The sequence below is a fragment of the Pan troglodytes genome, chromosome 2, assembly GCF_028858775.2.
Source record: "Pan troglodytes isolate AG18354 chromosome 2, NHGRI_mPanTro3-v2.0_pri, whole genome shotgun sequence".
Taxonomy (NCBI): domain Eukaryota; kingdom Metazoa; phylum Chordata; class Mammalia; order Primates; family Hominidae; genus Pan; species Pan troglodytes.
In genome coordinates this window covers 132,331,096-132,354,640 of record NC_086015.1, presented here as the reverse complement: position 1 = coordinate 132,354,640, position 23,545 = coordinate 132,331,096, and the positions used below count along the sequence as shown (strand labels likewise).

Genomic DNA, 23,545 nt, shown 5'->3' with positions numbered 1-23,545 from the left:
CTCTTTCCCCATTTATCCAGCTACCTCTTGGCTTGCTTTTGTTGAATTGATCAGTTCTCTTCCACTGATTGCCTTCTAGTAAGTTGGAAATATAGTGCTGTTTCTATTGATTTTATTAAGTTTTAAATTCATGTTTAAATTTATCTACCAGGATCTGTTTTTTTCACCTAAAGAAGACAAGAACCACCATAATCCCAACACTTTGGGAGGCAGAAGCGGGCGGATTGCTACAGCCCAGGAATTTGAGATTAGCCTGGGCAACATGGGGAGACCCTGTCTCTGCAAAAAATAAAAAAATTAGCCAGGTATGGTGTTGTGTGTCTGTAGTCCCAGCTACTCAGGAGACTGAGGTGGGAGGATCACTTGAGCCCAGCAGGTCGAGGCTGCAGTGAGCCAGGATCGCACCACTGCACTCCAGCCTAAGTGACAGAGTGAGAGCCTGTCTCACAAAAAAAAAAAAGAAAGGACAAAACCAAGCACACTTTTACTTTCTCCTCATTGCCCATTCCAAAATTTTTTTTACATTATGTACCAAGTTACTTAGACTTAATTCTAACTTTTAATATTATTATTATTATTATTATTATTTTAGATGGAGTCTCTCACTGTCGCCTGGGCTGGAGTGCAGTGGTGCGATCTTGGCTCACTGCAACCTCCACCTCCCAGGTTCAAGCACTTTTCCTTGCCTCAGCCTCCCAAGGAGCTGGGATTACAGGCGCCCGCCACCATGCCTGGCTAATTTTTTTTTGTATTTTTAGTAGAGACGGGGTTTCACTGCGTTGGCCAGGCTGGTCTTGAACTCCTGACTTCAGGTGGTCCACCTGCCTCAGCCTCCCAAAGTGTTGGGATTACAGGCATGAGCCACTGCATCCAGCAACACCTCCTTTTTTTTTTAAATGACATTGATTTTTTTTTTTTTTGAGACGGAGTCTCGCTCTGTCGCCCAGGCTGGAGTGTAGTGGCGCAACCTCGGCTCACTGCAAGCTCCGCCTCCCGGGTTCACGCCATTCTCCTGCCTCAGCCTCCCGAGTAGCTGGAAGTACAGGCACCCGCCACCACGCCCGGCTAATTTTTTGTATTTTTAGTAGAGATGGGGTTTCACCATGTTAGCCAGGATGGTCTCAATCTCCTGACCTCGTGATCCGCCCGCCTTGGCCTCCCAAAGTGTTGGGATTACAGGTGTGAGCCACCGCACCCAGCCAAATGACATTGATTTTTTAAATTAATTTACAGATCAGTACAAGCCATGATTTTTTTTTTTTGTAGGAGTCACCTTGTAGTTTTTTCTCATGGTTTCCTTATGTTGTCTTTTCACTTGTTTCTTTATTCCTTGTATTTCCTGTAAGCTAGAAATGTGGGGACTCGATGAGCCTAAAGTTAAACCATTCTGGCAAGAATGCGTCCTAGGGGATGTTGTGGGCTTCATCCTGCAGCACAGGAGGCAGCCCCCCGTGCCACGTTCCAAACTAGTAATGGGGCCTGTTTGATCACCTGGTTAGGGTGGTGTTTACCAGCTTTCTCCATTTCTGTTGATTTCTAAAGATTTCTCTTTGTTCTTTGGACTTGTTTCTTGATCGCTTAAGAGCCACGGCCTTCCATTTGGAGCACCAGACCAGTTGAAATAGGGCTAAAAGGGAAGAACCCTTGGAACCTGGAAGGTGGTACTCTCTCGAGCTTAGTTATGGTTGTTGGCTGAGAATTACCCATCTGACACCCTGTATGTAAATTACATAGCATGGCAACTTGTGCATGGTTTATTTGTTCATTCATTCCTTAGGTACCTGCTCTCTCCCAGGCACTGTTCTAGGTACCAGAGAGAGAAAGGTAAGTAAGAGGCAGTCTCTGTTTGGGGACTCACCTCTGGTGGAGAAAATATATGTAGACAGGTAATTAGCATGCAGTGCTATTAATGCTGTGGCTGTGGTAACTGAGGCTTCTGAACCAAGAGTTGGACTGCATGGCCTGACAAGTACTCATCTTTCACCTCCACACATTGTGGCGACAGCCAGCCAAACATGGACAGTCAGGGCTGTTCCTGGAAGGCAGGGCCATGTGGCTGCCATGGCTGTCCTAGGGAGGCGTGCTGAGTTCTGTGGAGCTTGGTGGGGGGCTTTAATCCACACTCCTCAGGGCCACAGAGGCGTGAAGGGGAGGGAGGCCCTGGAAGATTCATGAGAGATTCCTAGGGAAGTGAGATGGGCAGGGCTTTGAACGCCATGGCTGCCTCTGTGCAGAGCTGTGGCCCTGGGAGGGAGGAGTGTGATGTTTGTCTAAGCTGCATGCAGCTGGAGAATGGGGGCAGATGAGAGCATGGCAAATACAAGGGCCAGCCTGGTGGCACTGGCAGGCTGTGGGCCTGGGGGCCATAGGCAGCGAAACAGCCAGCTGTGCCTGGGAGCCCGGGGAGGAGGGTTTGCTCTAGAGAGTTGATGAGGTGACTGAGTGGCTTGGAGGGTGAGGGTGAGGGACTCGTGAGGCCAGTCTGGGCCATCGTTGATGACCAAAGTAGCAGGGAACTGGAGGGATGGTTTGAGGGTTGGGGTTGTTCAGTGTGGGCCATAGGACATCTGAATCCCTTGTGCCTGGGCCCTTGCAGCGGAGGAATTTGGGGAAAAGAGGTGTGGGGTTTACGGGAATTCTTGTGGAGGCTGTGAGGGCTCCAAGAGGCTGTCTACCAGGGACACTGGCACTTGCAGCCCTGACTCTGAGGATGCTGTCAATGTTTGCTGAAAACCCTTCCTGATGGGCCCCCCAGCTGAGCGGTGCCCACCGCGAGCTCCTGCACGCTGCCTTGGTTTCCTCATTACCCCAAATGTTTCCCTGGTGCCAAAAGGAGCCTGCAAGCAAGCAAGGTGTTTGGGTGGCAGCAGGCTGGTCGTGGATGCCCTTAGCTTCCTGCGAGGAAGAGGAATACCCGGAAGAGGTGGCACTTGGCAAGCAGATGAGGCAGGACTTGTTGGCCAGAGGCCAGGGTCGTTTCCCACAGTGCACCTTTTTCTCATCCAAGCTGTTCAGGAACGGGTTTGATTCCTGCAGGAGGTGCCAGTGGCAGTGAGATTTCTTGGAAGCAGTTTCTATGTGCTTGCGGAGGAGCCGCGTCCATGGTAAAGGACACCAGGCTTCGGAGTCAGACAGACCTCTGCTGATGCTTCATTCCTGTGACCCCTCAGACATAAGGAGTAATGAGACCCACCTTCTAGGGTTGTCACGGGATGAAGTGGCCTGACACACAGGGAGCACTGACAGACAGTGCCAGGTGCCCACAGAACTCTGCCTTCCTGGCTTTCAGGGCCTCTGGCCCCTTGCTTTCACCAGGCCTACAAAACGTCGTGGGTTACTGTGCTTCCTGGGTGACTGGGGAGGAAACTTGAACTGCGAGAAGCTGACAGGGCCATCCCTCATCACGTGCTGGTGGAGTACAGGAACAGGAACGCACATCCTGGATTTTTCTTCACTCTGCATCGCCACCAAGCCTCCCAAGGAGAGCTGCATTGTAACAAGGGACAAAGAAAGCCATTTCTCATGCTGGGCCTTCAGGCACTCATTTTTAAGAGGCAGGAGGAATTTTGGGCATGAGAGTCTGTCCTGGTCCTCTACTCCCCTATTGCAGAGGAGAATTTGTGCCCCCGACACCAGACTGCATGCATTGCAGTCTGCTCTGCCTGCCGCCAGCCTGTGTTGCTGGTCCAGCCTGGTCTTACCTTTCTTGTCCTTGCTTTGGTCTCTCTCCACCTGTCTGGCCAGATGGTGGCAGGCTGTGTCCTTAGCCGGTTAATATGCTAGAGGTTTTGCTGTCTTACCATGGTGCTTCACAGTGCTTCACTCCCTGGCCTGTGGCCTGCTTGCGAGCCCAGGGCCAAACCTTTCCCTGGAGGACCACAGCATGGTGGGAGGAGGGACAGCGGCAGTCAGGAGCTCGCATGGCCCACAAACTCCACCTCCTGGTTTGACTTACCACATCCCAAGACACAATGAAAAATAGCTCAGGAACTTATATTTGGGTCAGTCTGACCAGTTTTCAGAGTTTGTCCTGAGAACTAACTTTTCCAAGGTCCCTCTCTAATATGAAGAAACAAGGAACTTTCCACTGCCTGCTTCGTTACTCAGGAGAAAGTCTTGTCAAGTAAAACCTTCCTCTGTTTCCATTGGGAGGGACAGATGCTGGACACAGGTCCCAGAGCCGAACTTCAGTGGTGCTTTTAACCTAGTAAGCAGGATTGATTTCCCACTGGGGCACATCTGAACTCACTCAGTGGGAATGTGAACTAGGAATCCCTGGAAAGCAGCTTTCAGCCCTGCTGCACGGGCCTGACTACTGGGACCTGCCCACAGTGGACTGCTGATGTGTTGAGGCCCTTCTCTGTGCAGGCACTGTGCAAGTATTGATGGTGCCAAGAGGAATAAGACAGGGTCTTTCTCCTCAGGGAACCCATTCCTGATGGCAAGAGAGGGACATAGGAACCAGGAGCCAAGTGGTAGCCCGAGGTCAATTTCCACTACAAAGCCCGCTTTTTGTTTGTTTTTTAATGTTAACTTTTTTTTTTTTTTTGAGATGGAGTTTCACTCTTGTTGCCCAGGCTAGAGTGCAATGGCATGGTCTCGGCTCACTGCAACCTCCACCTCCCAGGTTCAAGTGATTCTCCTGCCTCAGCCTCCTGAGTAGATGGGATTATAGGCATCCACCACCATGCACGGCTAATTTTTGTATTTTTAGTAGAAACAGCATTTCACTATGTTGGCCAGGCTGGTCTCGAACTCTTGACCTTAGGTGATTTGCCTGCCTTGGCCTCCCAAAGTGCTGGGATTACAGGCATGAGCCACTGCGCCTGGCCCTGTTTTTTTGTTTTGTTTTGTTTTGTTTTGTTGTTGTTGTTTGTTTTTTGAGATGAAGTTTCACTCTGTTGCCCAGGCAGGAGTGCAGTGGCACGATCTCGGCTCACTGCAACCTCCATCTCCCAGGTTCAAGCAGTTCTCGTGCTTCAGCCTCCTGAGTAACCAGGCTGACAGACGTACCACCATGCCCAGCTAATTTTTATATTTTTAGTAGAGACAAGGTTTCGTCACGTTGGCCAGGCTGGTCTTGAACTGCTGGCCTGAGGTAATCTGCCCACCTCAGCCTCCCACCCTGGCCTAAAGCCTGTTTTGTTTGGCCGGCAGAAGGGTGGTTGGCTGGTTTGTTACTATTGAACTTGTTTTAGATAGCATATCCTTTTCTGATTGCCAGCGGGTCCCACAAGTCCTGTCTCCTTACTGCCTTTTATGTCCCTTGTCTGGCCCCAAAGCCCAATAGTGCGGGACATTTTGACTTAGATGGATAACCCATTCTGTGATGTGTGTTGTTGTAGGGGCAAGAGTAAAGAGCTATGGGAACATGAAGGAAAGAAGAGTTAATTCTGCTCAGGGTTGGACCACAGGCCCATGGTGTCAGGGAAAATGAGAGACTTTTGAACTGGGGTCCTGAAGGGTAGGTAGGAGTGCACCAAAAGGTTAAGATGAATGCAGTTTATCCCAGAAAAGATAACGGCGAGAACAGCACTGCCTTGTCATGAGTGTGGAGACTCAGAGCGTAGTATAAGCTGGGAGTTATGTTTAGAGATTAGAAGAGGAAAGAAGCCTTATCCCTCACCCAACATGTGCCTCCCAACTGAGGCAGTGATGGGCAGGACTGAGCCCTTCTGTCACCAAGGTGAAAGAAGGGCCTGAAGCCCAGGACTGAAACCCTTGCAGCCTTGAAATCCCCACCCCATATGAAACTTACCTGCCAACCCTTGCTGAGTGGGAGAGGAGGGGGAGTGCTGCTTTTCTGAGCATACACACTCTGGGAGCCCTTTTCCTCCCTAATTAGGCCTTACCCATACCCTCTGGGTCCAGTAGATGCTTCTTGACTTCACCTTTCCCCGAAAGTCAATTATAAGACAAGCCTGCTGGGAAAAGTTCAAATAGCTGGTGATATGCTAGGTGAGAGGGCTTGGAGCTCATTCACAGTTTACAGTCCCTGTTGGCTGGTCAGGTTAGTGGCTGGTCAGGTGAGTGTGCAGGAGGAGAGCTTGGGGGTGGGGGATAGAGAAAGTGCGGTTTCCGCTCTCAACTTGGCAGATGTTTTCAGCAGTTTAAGGTTGTTTATGTCCCCTGGGCAGTGAAAAACACTCTTAGCCATAACAATGTGCAGCTCACTCAGCTGACAGTGTAAAAGGTTCACGGGGCAAAATGGTCCTCAGTACTCTCCTCCAGATTATGTTTCTGTCGGGCACCTTCTACATGCCAGGCACTGTGCTAGGTGCTGTGCAGATTGCAGAAAACTATCCTGATGCAGCCCGTGCCCTTGTGGAACTCATGAGGCAGAGAAAGTAAACCTTTAAAAAGTGTGTGTGCATGTGTGTGTGTGCATGTCAGGCAGTGACGTGCACTAAAGAAAAATAAATTGGGGTTGGGACAGGATGGGACTGCTCTTTTAAGAAAGGCCTCTTGGCCAGGTGCGGTGGCTCGTGCCTGTAATCCCAGCACTTTGGGAGGCCAAAGCGGGCAGATCACCTGAGGTCAGGAGTTCAAGACCAGCCTGACAAACATGGTGAAACCCTGTCTCTACTAAAAATAAAAGAATTAGCCGGGCGTGGTGGCACACACCTGTAATCCCAGCTACTTGGGAGGCTGAGGCAGGAGAATTGCTTTAAGCTGGGAGGCAGAGGTTGCAGCGAGCAGAGATCGTGCCACTGCACTCCAGCCTGAGTGACAGAGTGAGACTTCATCTAAAAAAAAAAAAAGCATAGATGGGAATGAATGAGGAGGCCAGTCACATGGGCGTCTGGGAGAGCTTTTCAGGCAGGGAACACCAAGGACAAGGGCCTCGGTGCACAGGCCTTGGAGTACTCCAGGAATGGCCAGCAGGCAGCTAGAGGCAGATCCTGGGGTTGCCACCTAAGGGTTGACGGCAGAGGAGTTACAAGATCCTAGCACTGTTTCAGAAGCTGCATTGTTCTGTGTGCAGAAAATGGACTGGGTGAATTGGAGGTGTGGAGTCAGGCCTGAGGCCGTTTGTGTAGACCCTGGTAAGAGGCTGGAGTGGCGGTAGGGAGGTGGGGATAAGTGGGTAGGAGGAGGGCACAGCTAGGGCAGATGCAGTGGGGACTTGGAGCCCACGTGTCCCTGCTGGTCCCCGCCTCTCCCAAGGCAGAGAGACAGCCAGCCTGGAGTCCAGGACTCTGCGTTGGGATGCCTTGGCCGAGTCCCAGCGCCCCTCAGAGCCTCCCTCTTTTCTCTATAATGTCGGCTCCTGGTCTCTGCCTGCAGGCAGTGGCAAGGACGAGTGAGATGGCCGGGACCCCCAGGAGTCCACAGGGTGGGTCTACTTGCCTTCTGAGACACTGAGCCTAGGCCTGGCCTCTCCAATAGATGGTAAGATGGTTTCTGGTTGCTGTGTCTTGTCACCTGCCTGTTTCAAAAGTAACGTAGTTAAAGTGACAGATCAGAGGCATTCAGCTCTCATCCAGCCTCCCTTGGGTGCTGCCTAATGCCAGCTGGCTTGGTTGGGGTGGGGAGGGGTCTGGTCTGGGGAAGGGGCTCTCCTGGCTTGGCTTCCCCCTCCTCTTTTGGAATATAGTAGGCATGGGTGGAGTGATCAAGCTGCCTGTTACACTAATTCCTCTCTGTGATCCCACGACAAGACTGCTCCACCCAGTGACCTGAGTGATTTTTTTTTTTTTTTTTTTTGAGATGGAGTCTCGCTCTGTCACCCAGGCCTGGAGTGCAGTGGCACTATCTCGGCTCACTGCAAGCTCTGCCTCCTGGGTTCACACCATTCTCCTGCCTCAGCCTCCTGAGTAGCTGGGACTACAGGCGACCGCCACCACGCCCAGCTAATTTTTTGTATTTTTAGTAGAGACGGGGTTTCACCGTGTTAGCCAGGACGGTCTCGATCTCCTGACCTCATGATCTGCCCGCCTTGGCCTTCCAAAGTGCTGGGATTACAGGTGTGAGCCACCGTGCCTGGCTGTGATATTTTAAAAACAAACCAGAGCACATCTTGTCTTAGCCCAGGCTTCCCGTGGAAAACAGAGCCAGAGAGAAGGGCTCACATGCTTAGCTTTTGTTTTGGAGACTGACCTGGAGAAGGAGGCAAGGCTTAGATAGAGCTGCATCTTTCATTTAGCTGCCATGGGCAGTGGTCTTGACCCTGAGGACTTTACAAGGTGCATGAGGAATGTGTCTCACAGTGGTCCCTCTGAGAGGTGGGAGAGAAGAGCTTTATCCCTGTTCCCCGTTGGTCACAGGTGATCCCTAGGGTGCGGAGGCCTCTCTCTTCTGGGTCATGGAGGCATGAGCACACAGTGCTTTCCGCCAGGCCTCCCTGGCCAGACTCAGAGATGCTCCCAGGCAGGGAGTGAGGGGCACGGTGTGGGTAGGCCTTTGTGTGTGTGCAAAGCTGGTTGCTGCAGCAGTGGCTGGAGTGCAGGGTGCACTGATAAGATATGTGAGTGGGAGAAAAGAGGAGACTGGCTCATATTTCCCTGCCTGAGACAATCTCCATTGGCTTTACGTTGCAAGAAAAATGAAATCCACACTCTTGACTTTGGCCTGCAAGATCCTATATGCTCTGGCTCTGGCCCATGTCTCCGAACATGTCTCCTCCCAGTTTCCTTCTTCACGGCCATCTGGCCACACTGCCCTTTCCATGTCTCTAACACGGTAAGCATTCTCCTGCCTCTGAGCCTTTGTCCTGTTCCCCTGCCTGAACACCGTCCATGTGGTTGGCTCTTCATCACTCAGGCCTCAGCTCAGACACTTGCTCAGATCATCAAATAGGCTGGCATCCACCCCCTGTGCTGTCTTGCCTGGCTTTCACATTCTGTAGCGTGCTCATGATCACCTTCTAAAAGGATCTGTGGCACATTCTGTCTCCTCTTACTAGGATGGAGCTGGTTTTGCTCCGTTCCCTGCTATATCCCCAGTTACCAGAGCAGAGGCTGGGACAAGGCAGGAGCTCAGCGCATGTTGAATGAAAAATGAACGACTCATGTACACAACCCAGTATGTTTTTCTTTTGGTACTTTATGTATTCTCCTTTGCATTTAAGTTCCTTTGTGTATATTAAAAACGTTTGCCACAAAATTATAATAGCTCAGTAAATATTGTTAAACGGATGCATTTATCAGCACCTTCTCCATGCTAGCACTTGGGCACATGGGTTTGGTCATTTGACTCTGACAGCACCTTTTTGTATGGATGAAAAACAGAATGGCCGGGCGCAGTGGCTCACACCTGCAATCCCAGCACTTTGGGAGGCCACGGCGGGCGGATCACCTGAGGTCAGAAGTTCGAGACCAGCCAGGCCAACATGGCGAAACCCTGTTTCTACTAAAAATACAAAATTAGCTGGGTGTGGTGGCACACGCCTGTAATCCCAGCTACTCGGGAGGCTGAGGCAGGAGAATCGCTTCAACCTGGGAGACAGAGGTTGCGGTGAGCAGAGATCACGCTACTGCACTCCAGCCTGGGCGACAGAGCGAGACTCATCTCAAAAAAAGAAAAACAGAATGAAGTTTTAGCCTAGAGACACAAAGCTGGTGACAGAGCATCAGGTCATGAGCTCAGGCTTGTTGGCCCCAGAGTACCGCCGCTGCCCTGTATCCTTCCCTTCCTCTAATTTGGGGGAATAGGATGGGAATACTACCAGCCATGGGAAGGGTCTACTTTCCCAAAATATCTTCTCCATTACTGCCCACAGTTCACCAGCTGGTTGGCCTACATACCTTAATCAGTAGTTATTTTGTTGGTTTTTCATTTAGTTTTTATTTTAAGCAAACTTAACTTGTGTATGGTTTGAGGAGTCATTTGGTTCTACAAGGATTGGTAGCAGAAGGTCTTAGGATATTGCCAACCCCCTGCCCTAGAGCAGCCACTTCCACCTCTTCTTTTGAAATAGGGTCTCAGTCTGTTGCTCAGGCTTGAGTGCAGTGGTGCCATCTGGCATTTCTTGCAGGACAGCTTTTTTCCAAGGAGCTTCTCTCTACTTCCATTTATCTGCAAACGTCTTGATTTCACCCTGTCTTATGAGGGAAAATTTTGTTTGACAAGTACTTCAGCATTGAGAGTTTTTTCTTTCCGCACTTGTTTTTTTCTTTTTAGCACTTCTCAGCATTGTCTTCTGGCCTCCATTATTCTGAGAAGTGGTTGTCATTTGTATTGTTGTTCCCATGTATGGAATATGTCTTTTATCAGACTGCTTTTCATATTTCCCCTTTATTCTTGTTTTCTGTCATTTTGACTGTGATCTGCTTTTGTGTATTTTGTATTTTTTTCTGCTTGGGGTTTGCTGAGCTTCTTGGATCTTTAAGCCAGGTATGTTTCATCAGATTTGGAGATTTTTCAGTCATTAGTTCTTTGAGTATTTTTCCCCCATTATCACTATCTTTTCCTGGAACTGCAATTATGTGAGTATGAGACAGTTTGGTATTATCTCACATATCCTCCCGATTTTATTCATTTTCTTCAATCTTTTTTCCCCTTCCTCATATTAACTCTTTATTGATTTTTCTTCAGGTTCACTGATTTTTTTTTCTGCCATCTATAATCTGCTATTAAGTTCATCCAGTGAATTTTCCACTTACTATAATTTTTAGTTCTAGAATTTCCACTAATTTAAAAATTAAGTTTAGGCTGGGCGCAGTGGCTCACGCCTGTAATCCCAGCACTTTGGGAGGCTGAGGCGAGTGGATCACCTGAGGTCGGGAGTTCGAAACCAGCCTGACCAACATGGAGAAACCCTGTCTCTACCAAAAATACAAAATTAGCCGGGTGTGATGGCACATGCCCGTAATTCCAGCTACTCAGGAGACTGAGGCAGGAGAATCACTTGAACTCAGGAGGCGGAGGTTGCGGTGAGCCAAGATCGTGCCATTGCACTCCAGCCTGGACAACAGAGCAAAACTCCGTCTCAAAAAAAAAAATTAAGGCCAGGCGCGGTGGCTCACGCCTGTAATCCCAGCACTTTGGGAGGCTGAGGTGGGCAGATCACAAGGTCAGGAGATCAAGACCATCCTGGCTAACACAGTGAAACCCTGTCTCTATTAAAAATACAACAAATTAGCTGGGCATGGTGGTGGACGCCTATAGTCCCAGCTGCTTGGGAGACTGAGGCAGGAGAATGGCATGAACCCGGGAGGCGGAGGTTGCAGTGAGCCGAGACCGCGCCACTGCACTCCAGCCTGGGCGACAGAGTGAGACTCCGTCTCAAAAAAAAAAAAAAAAAAAATTAAGTTTAACATATATATATTTTTTGAGACAGTTTTGCTCTGTTGTCCAGGCTGGAGTGCAGTAGCGTGATCTGGGCTCACTGCAACCTCTGCCTCCGAGGTTCAAGGGATTCTCATGCCTCAGCCTCCCGAGTAGTTGGGATTACAGGAGCATACCACGATGCCTGGCTAATTTTTGTATTTTTGGTAGAGATGGGGTTTTACCATGTTGGCCAGGCTGGTCTTCAACTCCTGACCTCAAGTGATCCACCCGCCTTGGCCTCCCAAAGTGCTGGGATTATGGGCATGAAGCACTGCACCCAGCCCGTAATTTTAATAATAATAAATAGTTTAATAAAACATTTATGTTTTAAGAAATAATTTTTCATTTATTTCCTTAAATCCCCTATTCGTCCACTCATTATGGCGATGTTTTTCTTTAACTCTTTGAACATACTTTCCCTGTAATTTTCTGAACATATTTAAAATCGCTGCTTTAAAGTCTCCCTACTAAATGCAATATCTGGGCCATTTTGGCATCAGTGTCAATAGATTGCTTTTTCCCTTATCTGTGGTTCATATTTTCCTATTTCTTTGCATGTTTAGCAATTTTCAATAGTATATGGAAATTGTGGTTGATAACTTAACGAGACTCTGGATTCCGTTATCTTCTTTAGAAGAGTGTTGATTCTTGTCCTAGTAGTCAATTCAGTTACTGGCTGATCACCTTGAAGTTGTTCGTTTAGGCTTGTTTTTTATGTTTTGTTAGGGTGGATATGTGGAAAGACTAAGGTGTTTCTGAGCCTCGCTAATGTGGCAGAACTCAACCTCCAAACCCAAGGCTTATGTTGATGAGGGCAGGTCTGTGGAGGCCTATTCTTTAGGCATGGTCCTCACCCATAGTGACGTTCTGATAGCTCATATACGGGTCGCTAATGAGACACTAATGAGGCCTCTTCACTGTGTCTGGCTTGGAACTTCAGCATCCCCTAGCACTCCTGAACCTCTATCTCTGGTCTGTTCTCAACTCTGGAAGGGGCACTCTCTGGTCAAGAGCTCACTGGGACACCTCACATAGACTTTTGGGCTCCCCCTACTTATGTCTTCTCATTTCATTACATCATCTGCTCCAGACCCTGATCTCTGCCTCCTTAGCTCAGTGGGACCACTGTGCTCTGCTTGGATTCTAGCCCCATGGTCAGGAAACTCCCAGGTAGAGCGTCACAATGATCATGAGGTGCCTTTCATGAGTTTTTTCTTTTTTAGGGGTTATGGTCTCAGGCCGCTTGTTATCTACATTCCAAAAACGACAGCCTCATATATTTTCTCCAGTCCTGTGGTGTGTGTGGAGGGAGGGCTACTCTGCCACCAGCGATGCTGCCATGGCTGGAAGCTGCTCCAGGAGCCCTCTGACCGGCTCCAAGTTGGCTGATGTCTAGGCTGCTGCTCAGGTATTATCCTGGGATTTATCTCTCTTTCCATCATCCTGGCATCTCCCTTTGCCTCCCTTTTCAGTTGAACTCTCTGTTTTCTGGATCCCACATTTTCTTATTTTTTGTTGATTTCTTTAGGTAGAGGAACTTTCAGTCACTCCCTGAGGAAGGGTAGCAGGAAGGTGAATTTTTCGAGGACTGTATGTCTGGGAATGCCTTTATTAAACCCTCACACTTGACTACTGGTTGGTTGGGTAGAGAATTCTAGGTTGGAAATAATTTTTCTCCTCATTTTAAGGCATTGTTTTGTTGGCTGTCTAATGCCACATGGGTCTTTTGTGTTCTTTCTTCTTGCCTGTTGTTCTGGAACTTCTGCCCATGGATGCAGTGTGGTCTGCTCTGCTCCATTGTGTGTGTGCCTGGTGGGCCCCTCAGTCAATTCTGGATACTTTTCTTAAAATACTTGATTTCCTCTCCTTGATTGTATTGTTCTCTTTTTCTGAAACTCTGATTATCCTGCTCGCCTAGGCTGCTTCTTAATTTTCTTTTCTTTTCTTTTCTTTTTTTTTGAGACAGTCTCACTCACTCTGTCGTCCAGGCTGGAGTGCAGTGGCGCGATCTCGGCTCACTGGAACCTCTGCCTCCCAGGTTCAAGTGATTCTCCTGCCTCAGCCTTCCCAGTAGCTGGGATTACAGGCGTGCACCACCACACCTGGTTAATTTTTGTATTTTTAGTAGAGATGGGGTTTCACCATGTTGGCCAGCCTGGTCTTGAAGTCTTGATCTCAGGTGATCCTTCTGCCTTGGCCTCCCAAAGTACTGGGATTACAGGCTTGAGCCACCGCACCTGGCTTTCAATTTTATTTTCTCTCTTTTCCATTTCTTTGTATTTTTTCTCTACTTTGGAGGGATTTCTTCAACTTTATCTTCCAACCCTGATGTTGCATTTTTCATGTATGTTAATCATATTTTTAATTGAGCTCTTTTTTCTTTCTGAATGCGCCTCACCAAAAAAGATGCTATTCTTTCCTTGTTCCATGAATCTTTCCCTATTTCTGAAACATTGACGATTGTTTGAGTACTTTGCCTCTGTGTTGTTTCTTCTGTGTTGTGTTTTTGCTGTTGTTTGGCCGGTGTCTTTCGTGTTATGTGTGGAGACGAGTTATCTCCATACCAGAGGTTATCTGGATCCCAGGCTTGTGTGGTACACACATAAACCTTGCACTTCACCCCATGCTGCCATGCGTGAGCTGCAAGACGCATGAACTATGGAACATAGGCCTGGTTTTCTTAGAGCCACTCACTGAGGAGTAAATGGGACAACTCAGGAAAGAGGAGTCTTATTTGGCACATTGTGGCCCAGAGCTTTCACTCTCAGACTTCTCTGTGTTGGGGCTGGGGCAATGGTGGTCACCTCCACAGTGCCAGGGGCAGAGGCCCTGCCTTCAGGAACTGTCTGGGCCTCTGTGGCTTTTCCCCACCCCAGACAGACCTTGAGAGAAAGACCTTTCTCACATACCTTGAGAACTAGGTAAAGAGACACCCTGAGTGTTTGTGCCTGCAAAGGGGGCTGATGGACCTGCAGCTTGGCACATGCCACAAGCTGGGTGTCAGTCTTCAGAGAGCCACGAGAACCTGTGATTGGTGGGGCAGAGAAGGCACACCCGATCCCCAAGGTGTTTGGTCACCAAGATCCCTGGCATATGCCCCTTGGCTGGTGATCTCTGCCCAGAGTGGGCGGCCTCCTGGCCCCGCACAGACCTCTGCCCCTACCTGGCCTGGTATCCATCCTGCCAGACTCTGCTTCTAAAAGACGCTAGGGAAGCTCCTCCCACCCACAGGCACCTCTTCTCCACAGCCCACATCTGGTGGGAGATGGGGCAGAGTAGGTGTTAAATGAAGACATGGGTGGCCAAAGCTCCTTGCTTTGGCCAAGCTGGGTCAGCTGATGGAAACTGCCTTGTACTCAAAGGCCCCATGGGAGGACTCTGCCCATTGCCACCACCAGTCACCCTTCCCACAGTCCTCATCACCAAGCTGTAGAGTCCTGAGGGAACCCTAATGCTGGAGGAGCCTCCCACACAGCTGGGTACGTGATGCTCTTGTAGGGGAGGGTACCTGGACGTGCCTATTGCTGGCCGTGCAGTGCACCTGGAGCCAGCTTTCCAGCCGCCGGCCGCTTGAGCACTGGTGGTTCTGTTTTCACAGCAGTGGGCCCAGTCCTGAGGGGAGAGGGGCACACGGAGGGGCACACGGAGGACCTGGGCCAGCTAAGAGTGTACCCCTTCCTCCATCTTTCCCTGGGGACCCTAGAGGGCCAGGACAGGGGCTGCTCACCTTCCCTTTGCTTCCCCATTTTTCCAACAAGGTTGAGCCATTGAGTTGCTTTCTAAGGACTCAGAAGGCCTCCTAGCCCAGTGGAACCACAGCTCTGGGTGTGGGTCTGTGGGGTCACTCTGCCTGTCCCCATGTTCAGCCTGTGCCACTGGGTTCACTGAGGAACCTTATTTCTTTAGCTGCAGATCTGGGACACGGCCGGCCAGGAGCGGTTCCGCACCATCACCCAGAGCTACTACCGCAGTGCCAATGGGGCCATCCTTGCCTACGACATCACCAAGAGGAGCTCCTTCCTGTCGGTGCCTCACTGGATTGAGGATGTGAGGAAGTATGCGGGCTCCAACATTGTGCAGCTGCTGATCGGTGAGTTGGGGATTCCTCGGGACCACAAATCCCATCACTCTGCCTGTCCATGCCTCCCTCTGCTTTTTAAACACAGTGTAACCCTGAGTTCAGAGGGAATCCCAGCCAGAGTTTGAGCCATGGTTTTGCAAATCCTGATCCTGCTAATCACTTAGAAAGTTACATTCAAGGCCGGGCACGATGGCTCACGCCTGTAGTCCCAGCACTTTGGGAGGCTGAGGCGGGCGGATCACGAGGTCAGGAGATCGAGATCATCCTGGCTAACACAGTGAAACCCCGTCTCTACTAAAAAAATACAAAAAAATTAGCTGGTTGTGGTGGCAGGCGCCTGTAGTCCCAGCTGCTGGGGAGGCTGAGGCAGGAGAATGGCATGAACCCGGGAGGCGGAGCTTGCAGTGAGCTGAGATCGCGCCACTGCACTCCAACCTGGGTGACAGAGCAAGACTCGTCTCAAAAAAAAAAAAAAAAAAAAAAAGGTTATATTCAAAATTGGAATTAGAGGAAAGAAGAAAGAGAGCTGAAGTTTGCTCTGCAGTTCTTCACATGTGTCAAGATTTAGCTCTTGTACCCCGGCTTCTCCTCATTTGACAGGGGCTGGGGCTAGGCTCAGAAAAGTGGAGTGATTTATCCGGGTCCACATGGCCTGTGAGCATACACATGTAGGCTTTGAGTTTCCTTCTGCTGACCTCAAGTCTGTGGCTTTCTCTGTTGTGCCGCACAAATAGCAGGGACACTTGATGGCTTCCATGCCTCAGAATCCCACAGAAGTCTTCTTCAAGTGCAGCTGCAGGGCCTCAACCTCCAGAGCATCTGATCCAGGCGGGCTGGGTGGGGCCCATGAATGTGCGTTTCTAACAAATTCCCAAGTGACACCCACCTTGCTGGTCCAAGGACCCCACTTTGAGAACTGCTGCTGTGGAAGGATGCTGTTTACCTTTGTTTTCCTTCTATATAACCTTCCCAGACCTGGACTGGAGAAGCTCTTTAGCTCTTATGTTATCCCTGGGGTCCTCACCCCAACAGGTTGATTCTTTTTTTTGAGACAGAGTCTCACTCAGTCACCCAGGCTGGAGTGCCGTGGCGTGATCTTGGTTCTGCAAGATCTGCAAAACCACTGCAACCTCTGTCTCCCCGGTTCAAGCGATTCTCCTGCTTCAGCCTCCCGAGTAGCTGGGCCAACAGGTTGATTCTTCTGACTCAAATGTACAGACAGGGCCTGGACCTGACTCCAGCCAGGAAGAGGATGGTGCCTGGTTCCATGTGGCCTGCCTTCCACAGCCTGTTCAGACTAGGACATGGAGTGCTTGGCATGAACAGAGCTTTCCTCACGTAGCCTAACCATTTCCCCACCTTTTCTTGCTGGGGGTGGGGGACGGAGTCTCGCTCTGTCGCCAGGCTGGAGTGCAGTGGCACGATCTTGGCTTACTGCAACCTCCGCCTCCCGGGTTCAAGCGATTCTCCTGCCTCAGCCTCCTGAGTAGCTGGGACTACAGGCACGCACCACCACACCTGGCTAACTTTTGTATTTTTAGTAGAGACGGGGTTTCACCATGTTGACCAGGATGGTCTCGATCTCCTGACCTCATGATCCACCCGTCTCGACCTCTAAAAGTGCTGGGATTACAGGTGTGAGCCACCACACCCGGCCACCAATTCCCATTTATCCAGGACATTTCTGAAAAACATTCCAGCCTGGCATGGTGGCTCACACCTGTAATCCTAACACTGAGAGGCTGAGGTGGGTGGATTGCCTGAGTTCAGGAGTTCAAGACCAGCCTGGGCAACATGGTGAAACCCCATCTCTACTAAAAATACAAAAATTAGCCAGGCATGGTGGCACACACCTGTAATCCCAGCTACTGGGGAGGCCAAGGTAGGAGAATCGCTTGAACCTGGGAGGCGGAGATTGTAGTGAGCCGAGATCGTGCCACTGTCCTCCAGCCTATGCGACAGAGTAAGACTCTGTCTTCCAAAAAATAATTAATTAAAAAACATTCTATTATAGAACTTTTTTTTTTTTTTGAGACAGAGTCTCACCCTGTCGCCCAGACTGGAGTGCAGTGGCGCGATCTCGGCTCATGGCAAGCTCTGCCTCCTGGGTTCACACCATTCTCCTGCCTCAGCCTCCCGAGTAGCTGGGACCACAGGCGCCCGCCACCATGCCCGGCTAATTTTTTGTATTTTTAGTAGAGACGGGGTTTCACCATGTTAGCCAGGATGGTCTCGATTTCCTGACCTCGTGATCCACCCGCCTCAGCCTCCCAAAGTGCTGGGATTACAGGCGTGAGCCACCGCGCCCGGCCTATAGAACATTTTATACAGCTATGAAAATAGTATTTTATCTATTTATTTATGCATACTTATATACATACATATATTTTTAGAGATGCAGTCCTGCTATGTTGCCCAGGCTGATCTTGAACTCCTGGCCTCAAGCAATCCTCCTGCCTCAACCTCCAAGTAGTTGGAATTACAGGTGTGAGCCACTATATCTGGCTTAGAATAGTATAATAATGAGCCCCCAGGTACCCATTACCCTGCTTCAGCAATTAGCAACTGAAGTCCAACCTCCTCTCATCTGTACCATGTCACCTCCCCTCCCTCGGATTATTGAGACAAATTCACATCAAACCATTTCACCTGGCAGTATTCCAGCATGAACCTACAAAATATTTAAACACTTAAAAACAGCAATATTATTTTCTCATCTAAAAATACTGACATTTCCTTAATAATATCAAATAGCCAGTCTGTATTCAGATTTATAATTGCCCGTAAAATTCATATGTGTTTTATTTTTTCCAGTTTGTTGAGATCAGGATCCAAATAAGTTTCACACTTTGAAATTGGTTGCTACATCAATTAAGGTTACCAAGGAAATTTTAGATCTTTACAGAGTCTTTTTTTTTTTTTTTTTTTTTTTTTTTTTATGACGGAGTTTCGCTCTTGTTGCCCAGGCTGGAGTACAGTGGCACAATCTTGGCTCACTGCAACCTCCGCTTGCCACTCCTGCCTCAGGCACCCGAGTAGCTGGGATTACAGTCCCCCGCCACCACGCCTAGCTAATTTTTTGTATTTTTTTTAAGTAGAGACGGGGTTTCATCATGTTGGCCAGGCTGGTCTTGAACTTCCAACCTCAGGTGATCCACCCACCTCGGCCTTCCCAAATGCTGGGATTACAAGCATGAGCCACTGCGCCTGGCCCAGACTCTTTTTTTTTTTTGTCTTCCTTGTAACCACATTACAAAAGTCAACCATGTAGAGACTTCTAAAAAATTATTCTAGAAATTGGGTCAAGGAGCAATTTAACAGATTGTTTGGAATGTAATGAAGTCATCTCATACCATCTAGGAGGATCTGGGTAAATTGAGACGGGGTCTCACTGTGTTGCCCAGGCTGGTCTTGAATTCCTGGGCTCAAGCAGTCTTCCTGCCTTAGCTTCCCAAAGTGTTGGGATTACAGGCGTGAGCCACTGCACCCGGCCTAAAAAAGGTTTTTTAAAGAAAGACAGATGACCATGCCAGGGGTGTCCATTTATAGTGGTGGAAGGGAGTGGCATGGGGCTGTCAGCGTGACCCTCCCAGGTGGGACTGGGCTTGCCCAGCCCCCATGGCCTCATGCTGCCCCTGGCTTTCCTCCGCAGGGAACAAGTCAGACCTCAGCGAGCTTCGGGAGGTCTCCTTGGCTGAGGCACAGAGCCTGGCTGAGCACTATGACATCCTGTGTGCCATTGAGACATCTGCCAAGGACTCGAGCAACGTGGAGGAGGCCTTCCTGAGGGTGGCCACGGAGCTCATCATGCGGCACGGGGGCCCCTTGTTCAGCGAGAAGAGCCCCGACCACATCCAGCTGAACAGCAAGGACATCGGAGAAGGCTGGGGCTGCGGGTGCTGACCAGGGGCCGGGCCGGCAGACTGGGGGCTCCCCACCTCCTTGCTCTCCCCAGCCTGCCAAGCCCAGCCCTCCAGAGCCAGCCCTCCTGGGTACCGGCGACTACAGCAGCCGGGTGAAGCTCTGGAGCTCTGCATCCTGTGGCCTGGCTGCGGGATGGAGGCTCTCCTTGAGGAAGGGGAAGCAGGATACCCTGGCGGGCCACCCTGCCAGCCAGCAGCTGGCCCTCCACCATCTTCACATTCCAAGACTGGCCTGAACCCGCCGGTGTGGGCCACAGTAGGAGGGGCCAGCGGTCCTCCCTGTCCCATGCCTGCTGGCTCTGACCGTTTCCTCTCATGGGTTTGCTTTACCTGTGGCAGCAGGTTGCTGCTTTCCAGGGATGTGTCCAGTGCCCTGGGTTCTTCCCGGTCATCCTGGGGCTCTGCACAGAGCAGCAGAGCTAGAGCCATGAGACCCACAGACTTGGTGCCTGAGCGCAGCTCCAGGGAAGCCCCAGCCCCTTCCAGGCGGGGAACCTGCTTCCTGCCTTCACTGCCCCCGCAGCACTCACAGACATCTCCCTGGGGTCTGGCTCACTGCCTTATCAGGACCTCTGAGTTTTCTGACTTTCCGTGTAGCTTCTCATTTTCATCAGCACAGCATGGGGTCACGGCCCACAGCTAGGTGGGGTCACGGCCCACAGCTAGGTGGGGACTGTCTGCTGGCTCAGGGCCCAGTGTTTTGCCACTCAGGTTGCAAAATTAGCTAATCCTTCAGTGCCAGCACTCAGAAGTCTGGCAGGTGGGGGAATGAGATGGGAAAGTGGACATTTAAGGTCCAAGTAGAAGCTTGCATCCTTGAGGCTCAGGGATGAGAGGGCACCACAAGGCACCCAGCCTTACCCCACAAGCAGGAATCCTGCCAGCCGAGCGTGGGTCCCAGTCTAGTTTATGGAATCGAGTCTCCCAGGCAAAAAAGGAGAGGCCCTGGCGGTCCTTGGCCTGGCCCATTTTATTCCCTGAACCCTTAACTGCCTCACCCTGAGCTGGGCACCAAGGTTAGAAGGCAAAAGTGGGGTAGGGGGATGTGGGAAGCAGCATTGTCCTCTGGGCATGTGGCTCAGAGGTATCACAGTGACAAAAAAGCCAGGGCTAGGGCTGGAGGGGCCAGGTGATCTTCCTTAGCCAATCCCAGTCCGTCTGTGTCAGCCCAGCTCTGCCTCGCAGCCCTCTCAGCATGGGTGCCCCCAGAAGTAAGCAGCTCTTGGACCCACAAGCAGGGCTGCGTCGGTTTGTGGTCTAGCTCCCAGGGCCAGGCCAGGCATGGCTCAGTGCAGTCCCTGGGCCAGTGAGAGGCCTCCCCCATGCCTCCCTGCCCTCTGCACTAAGCACTTTCCAGGCAGGCCTGGCCATAGGGCAAGAGCAGGCCTTACAGCAGTGCCACGGTGACCCAAGAGGCAGGGTTGGGGCCTGGACAGGGGTTCCTCTGCTGAGACTGAGACAAGCAGGGCTTGATGCTGGTGGTGGAGCCAGCATCTCACCTGCCAGGCTTCCTTTTGGGCAGGGAGGCTACCTGTGGAATGGCTGAGACTGAGACAAGCAGGGCTTGATGCTGGTGGTGGAGCCAGCATCTCACCTGCCAGGCTTCCTTTTGGGCAGGGAGGCTACCTGTGGAATGGCTGAGCCTGGTTCTGCAGGGGAGGAAGGCTGCCAGGAGCTGGGGGGCTGGCACCTGCATTGAGGGGAGTCTGGGTGCATCAGATTGGGGGGCGCCAGAGGCGAGGCTGCCTGGCTCCCTTTCTCAGCAGCTTTTCTTGTGGCAGGGGTGAGAGTGGAGCTGAGTGGGGTCTGGGCTCTGCCCCTGCGCCTCCACTGCAGTGCCTGGGCTCCCCTTGCAGGGCAGACAGTGCCTGGCACTGAGGGGTGCCCCCAGACCCCGCTGGGACTGGATGTGCCGTGGGCAGTGCCTTCCTCCAGCCTCACAACCTTTCTGCTGGGGCTGAAGTTTCTGGGGTCACATGGTCAGAAGGGGCTGAGCTGGTCTTTCACTGCAGGCCCACTCTGAAAGAGAAATCCCATGAAGCCTGTCCTTGCAGAGCCCCTCTGTTTTTGGGGGAACAGGGAGCATTCACAGGGTCTTGGGAACAAAGGCCTGGGCCTCCCTGTTTGAATTTCAGCCCCAGTTCCAGGGCAAGTCCCAGCCACCCAAGCATACTTATCAGTACTGCCCACCACCACCCACTGCCCACCTCTAAGAAGCCCGGCTCTCCTACTCTGCTTCCAGGCTGGGGCCTCACAGGTGGGGCTGTTACCTTCCTCAGGGCTTAGGGAGGGAGGGAGGACATGGACAGGGCCTTCCACCCTGGCTCCTTCACAGGGATGGTAGCTGACCGGTGATGGGTTCATTTGTCACCTTGGACTGTGAGCCACTTCTACTTCTCGCCCCCCAGGCAGGAGCACCCTCACTCCAAGGGCTTGGCCTGGAAAGGCAGGCTCACCTGGGACTCAACGTTCCTTCCCCCGCCGCCACTGTGCCCCCCCCGTCCCTCCACCCCAGAAGCCCTGACCTCATTTTGGCACCTTGCTGTCCTCTGGGCTTCTCCTCTGCCCAGGTCACCCTGTGGCAGGCCTGGGCCCTCAGGATGTTTCAAAGGCTCCACAGCTCCACCGCTCCACCTGGCTTCACTCCAGCACCCTGTCCCTGGAGCACCTCTGTCCTGTCTGGGCCAACCTGGTCTCCCTGCCCCATGCCCTCCCCTGGCTCTTAGCAACCTGCCCTTTTATTCATGCCATTTGGGGTCACAGATGCCTAGCTGGACACAGCTCCCAGAACTGGCTCCACCCTGGGGCCTTGCCCCTAGTACCCCCTGGCAGGAGCAACCCACCCCATGGTTGAGGTTCCCCTACCCCTGGATCCTGGACTGAAGCCATTTCCTACAGAGAAGCGTTCCCACCCCCTCTCAGGCACAAAAGCCGGTGTCCAGGGACTCAAGACCTGTACCTGGGGTTGCAGGGGCTCCTGCCCTGCTGTATCCCACCAGGAGGGGGCCCCACTGCCCTTCCGGCCCTTAAAACTGGGCTGGGAGAGAAGATGGGGAAGTGTGTGAGACAAAACAAAGCCGGCTTGTTTCCTCCCCTTGGCAGGCTAAGCTCTCCCGGCAGCCCGGGCTCTGGGGCGGAAGGAGAACAGTGTCATCTCTTCCTTTGTTGATAAATTGCCAAAGAGTGGGAGCAGGTGGGGTCAGGGGCCAGAGTGCAGGGGAGGGGGCAATGGTGGAGGTGGCGGGGGGAAGCAGAGGGAGGTGGGCTGAGGCCTCGGTGGGGCCAGTGCGACGCTGGCTTAAGGAGCTGGAGGGGTTCCTAATACACATTTAATTCAGTTTCTCTTCCCTAAGAGGCTGCCGGAGTTGGGGCCTCCTCCAGCAGAGACCCTCGGACCCCTGCAGGGCCTGGACTTGGGGTGAACAGGGCTTCAGTCAGCGCAAGTATTCCATTTGCATTTGGTAATTTTTCATGTCACCTATTTATGAATATATAAATCTTTATACCAAATCTATTTTTTAAAACATGGAAAAGTTGCCTTTATGGAAAGTTGGCAGAGCCAGAGTGTACACATTCCTAAACCATTAAACAGATTTCTATAACAAGCCACTGCGCCCAGGACTGGTTCTCTGATCTTTGAGCCCAGAGGCGGCCCAGGTGGCCACGTGCCTCAACTAGTCTCCAGGCCCGGGGTGGTAGACATGCTGCCCCCTGCCAGTCTGCCACCCAGAGCACTGTGAGACCTTCCCTCTGTCCCTAAACCCTTGGGAGACCCCCCTGAGCAAGAAGCAGTTGGTGCCTGAGGGGCAGAGGAAGCTTGGGCTGGGTCCCTTCTCTGGGACACCCCAGGTTCCTCCCATTGGGTTTGTGTTGGAGAGGGCTCTTTGGTGATTGGCAGGGGCACCCTCACCCCGACCTCCCCATGAGGGAAGCGTCACTCTCCTGAGCACACAGGCCTGGATGAGGAATCCCTTGCCCGGGTCTTTTAGCCACATTGATCCCACAATGGCAGGAACAACCCACCCCATGGTCGAGGTTCCCCCCACCCCTGGATCCTGGGCTGAAGACATTTCCTACAGAGAAGTGTTCTCACCCCCTCTCAGACACAAACGCCAGTGTCCAGGGGCTCAGGGCCTGTGCCTGGGCTTTGGGGGGCTCTGACCTGTTGTTATTCCGAGTTAGGACTTAAGAACACCACGAGGGGCTCTTGCTTCTGTGATGTGACCAGCACAGAGATGTTACCAGGCACACAGTAGATGCTCAGCTTAGA

The 23,545-nt window shown here is 51.5% G+C and overlaps 1 protein-coding gene across 3 annotated transcripts in view; it reads left to right on the top strand.

The window, feature by feature from the left end:
- The window catches only part of RAB43 (RAB43, member RAS oncogene family), a 35,309-nt gene extending 12,429 nt beyond the window's left edge, over window positions 1-22,880 (top strand). For 2 of the 3 annotated variants that reach the window (XM_009446420.4, XM_009446419.4), the window contains exons 2-3: window positions 15,178-15,361; window positions 19,005-22,880. In XM_009446420.4, coding sequence (XP_009444695.2) covers window positions 15,178-15,314 — 137 coding nt within the window. In that variant the 3' untranslated portion in view covers window positions 15,315-15,361; window positions 19,005-22,880. Of the gene's footprint in view, window positions 1-15,177; window positions 15,362-17,745; window positions 17,877-19,004 lie in introns of those variants that run through there. The other variant, XM_054680989.2, reaches the window with a different exon arrangement.
- Window positions 22,881-23,545: the final 665 nt, after the last annotated feature.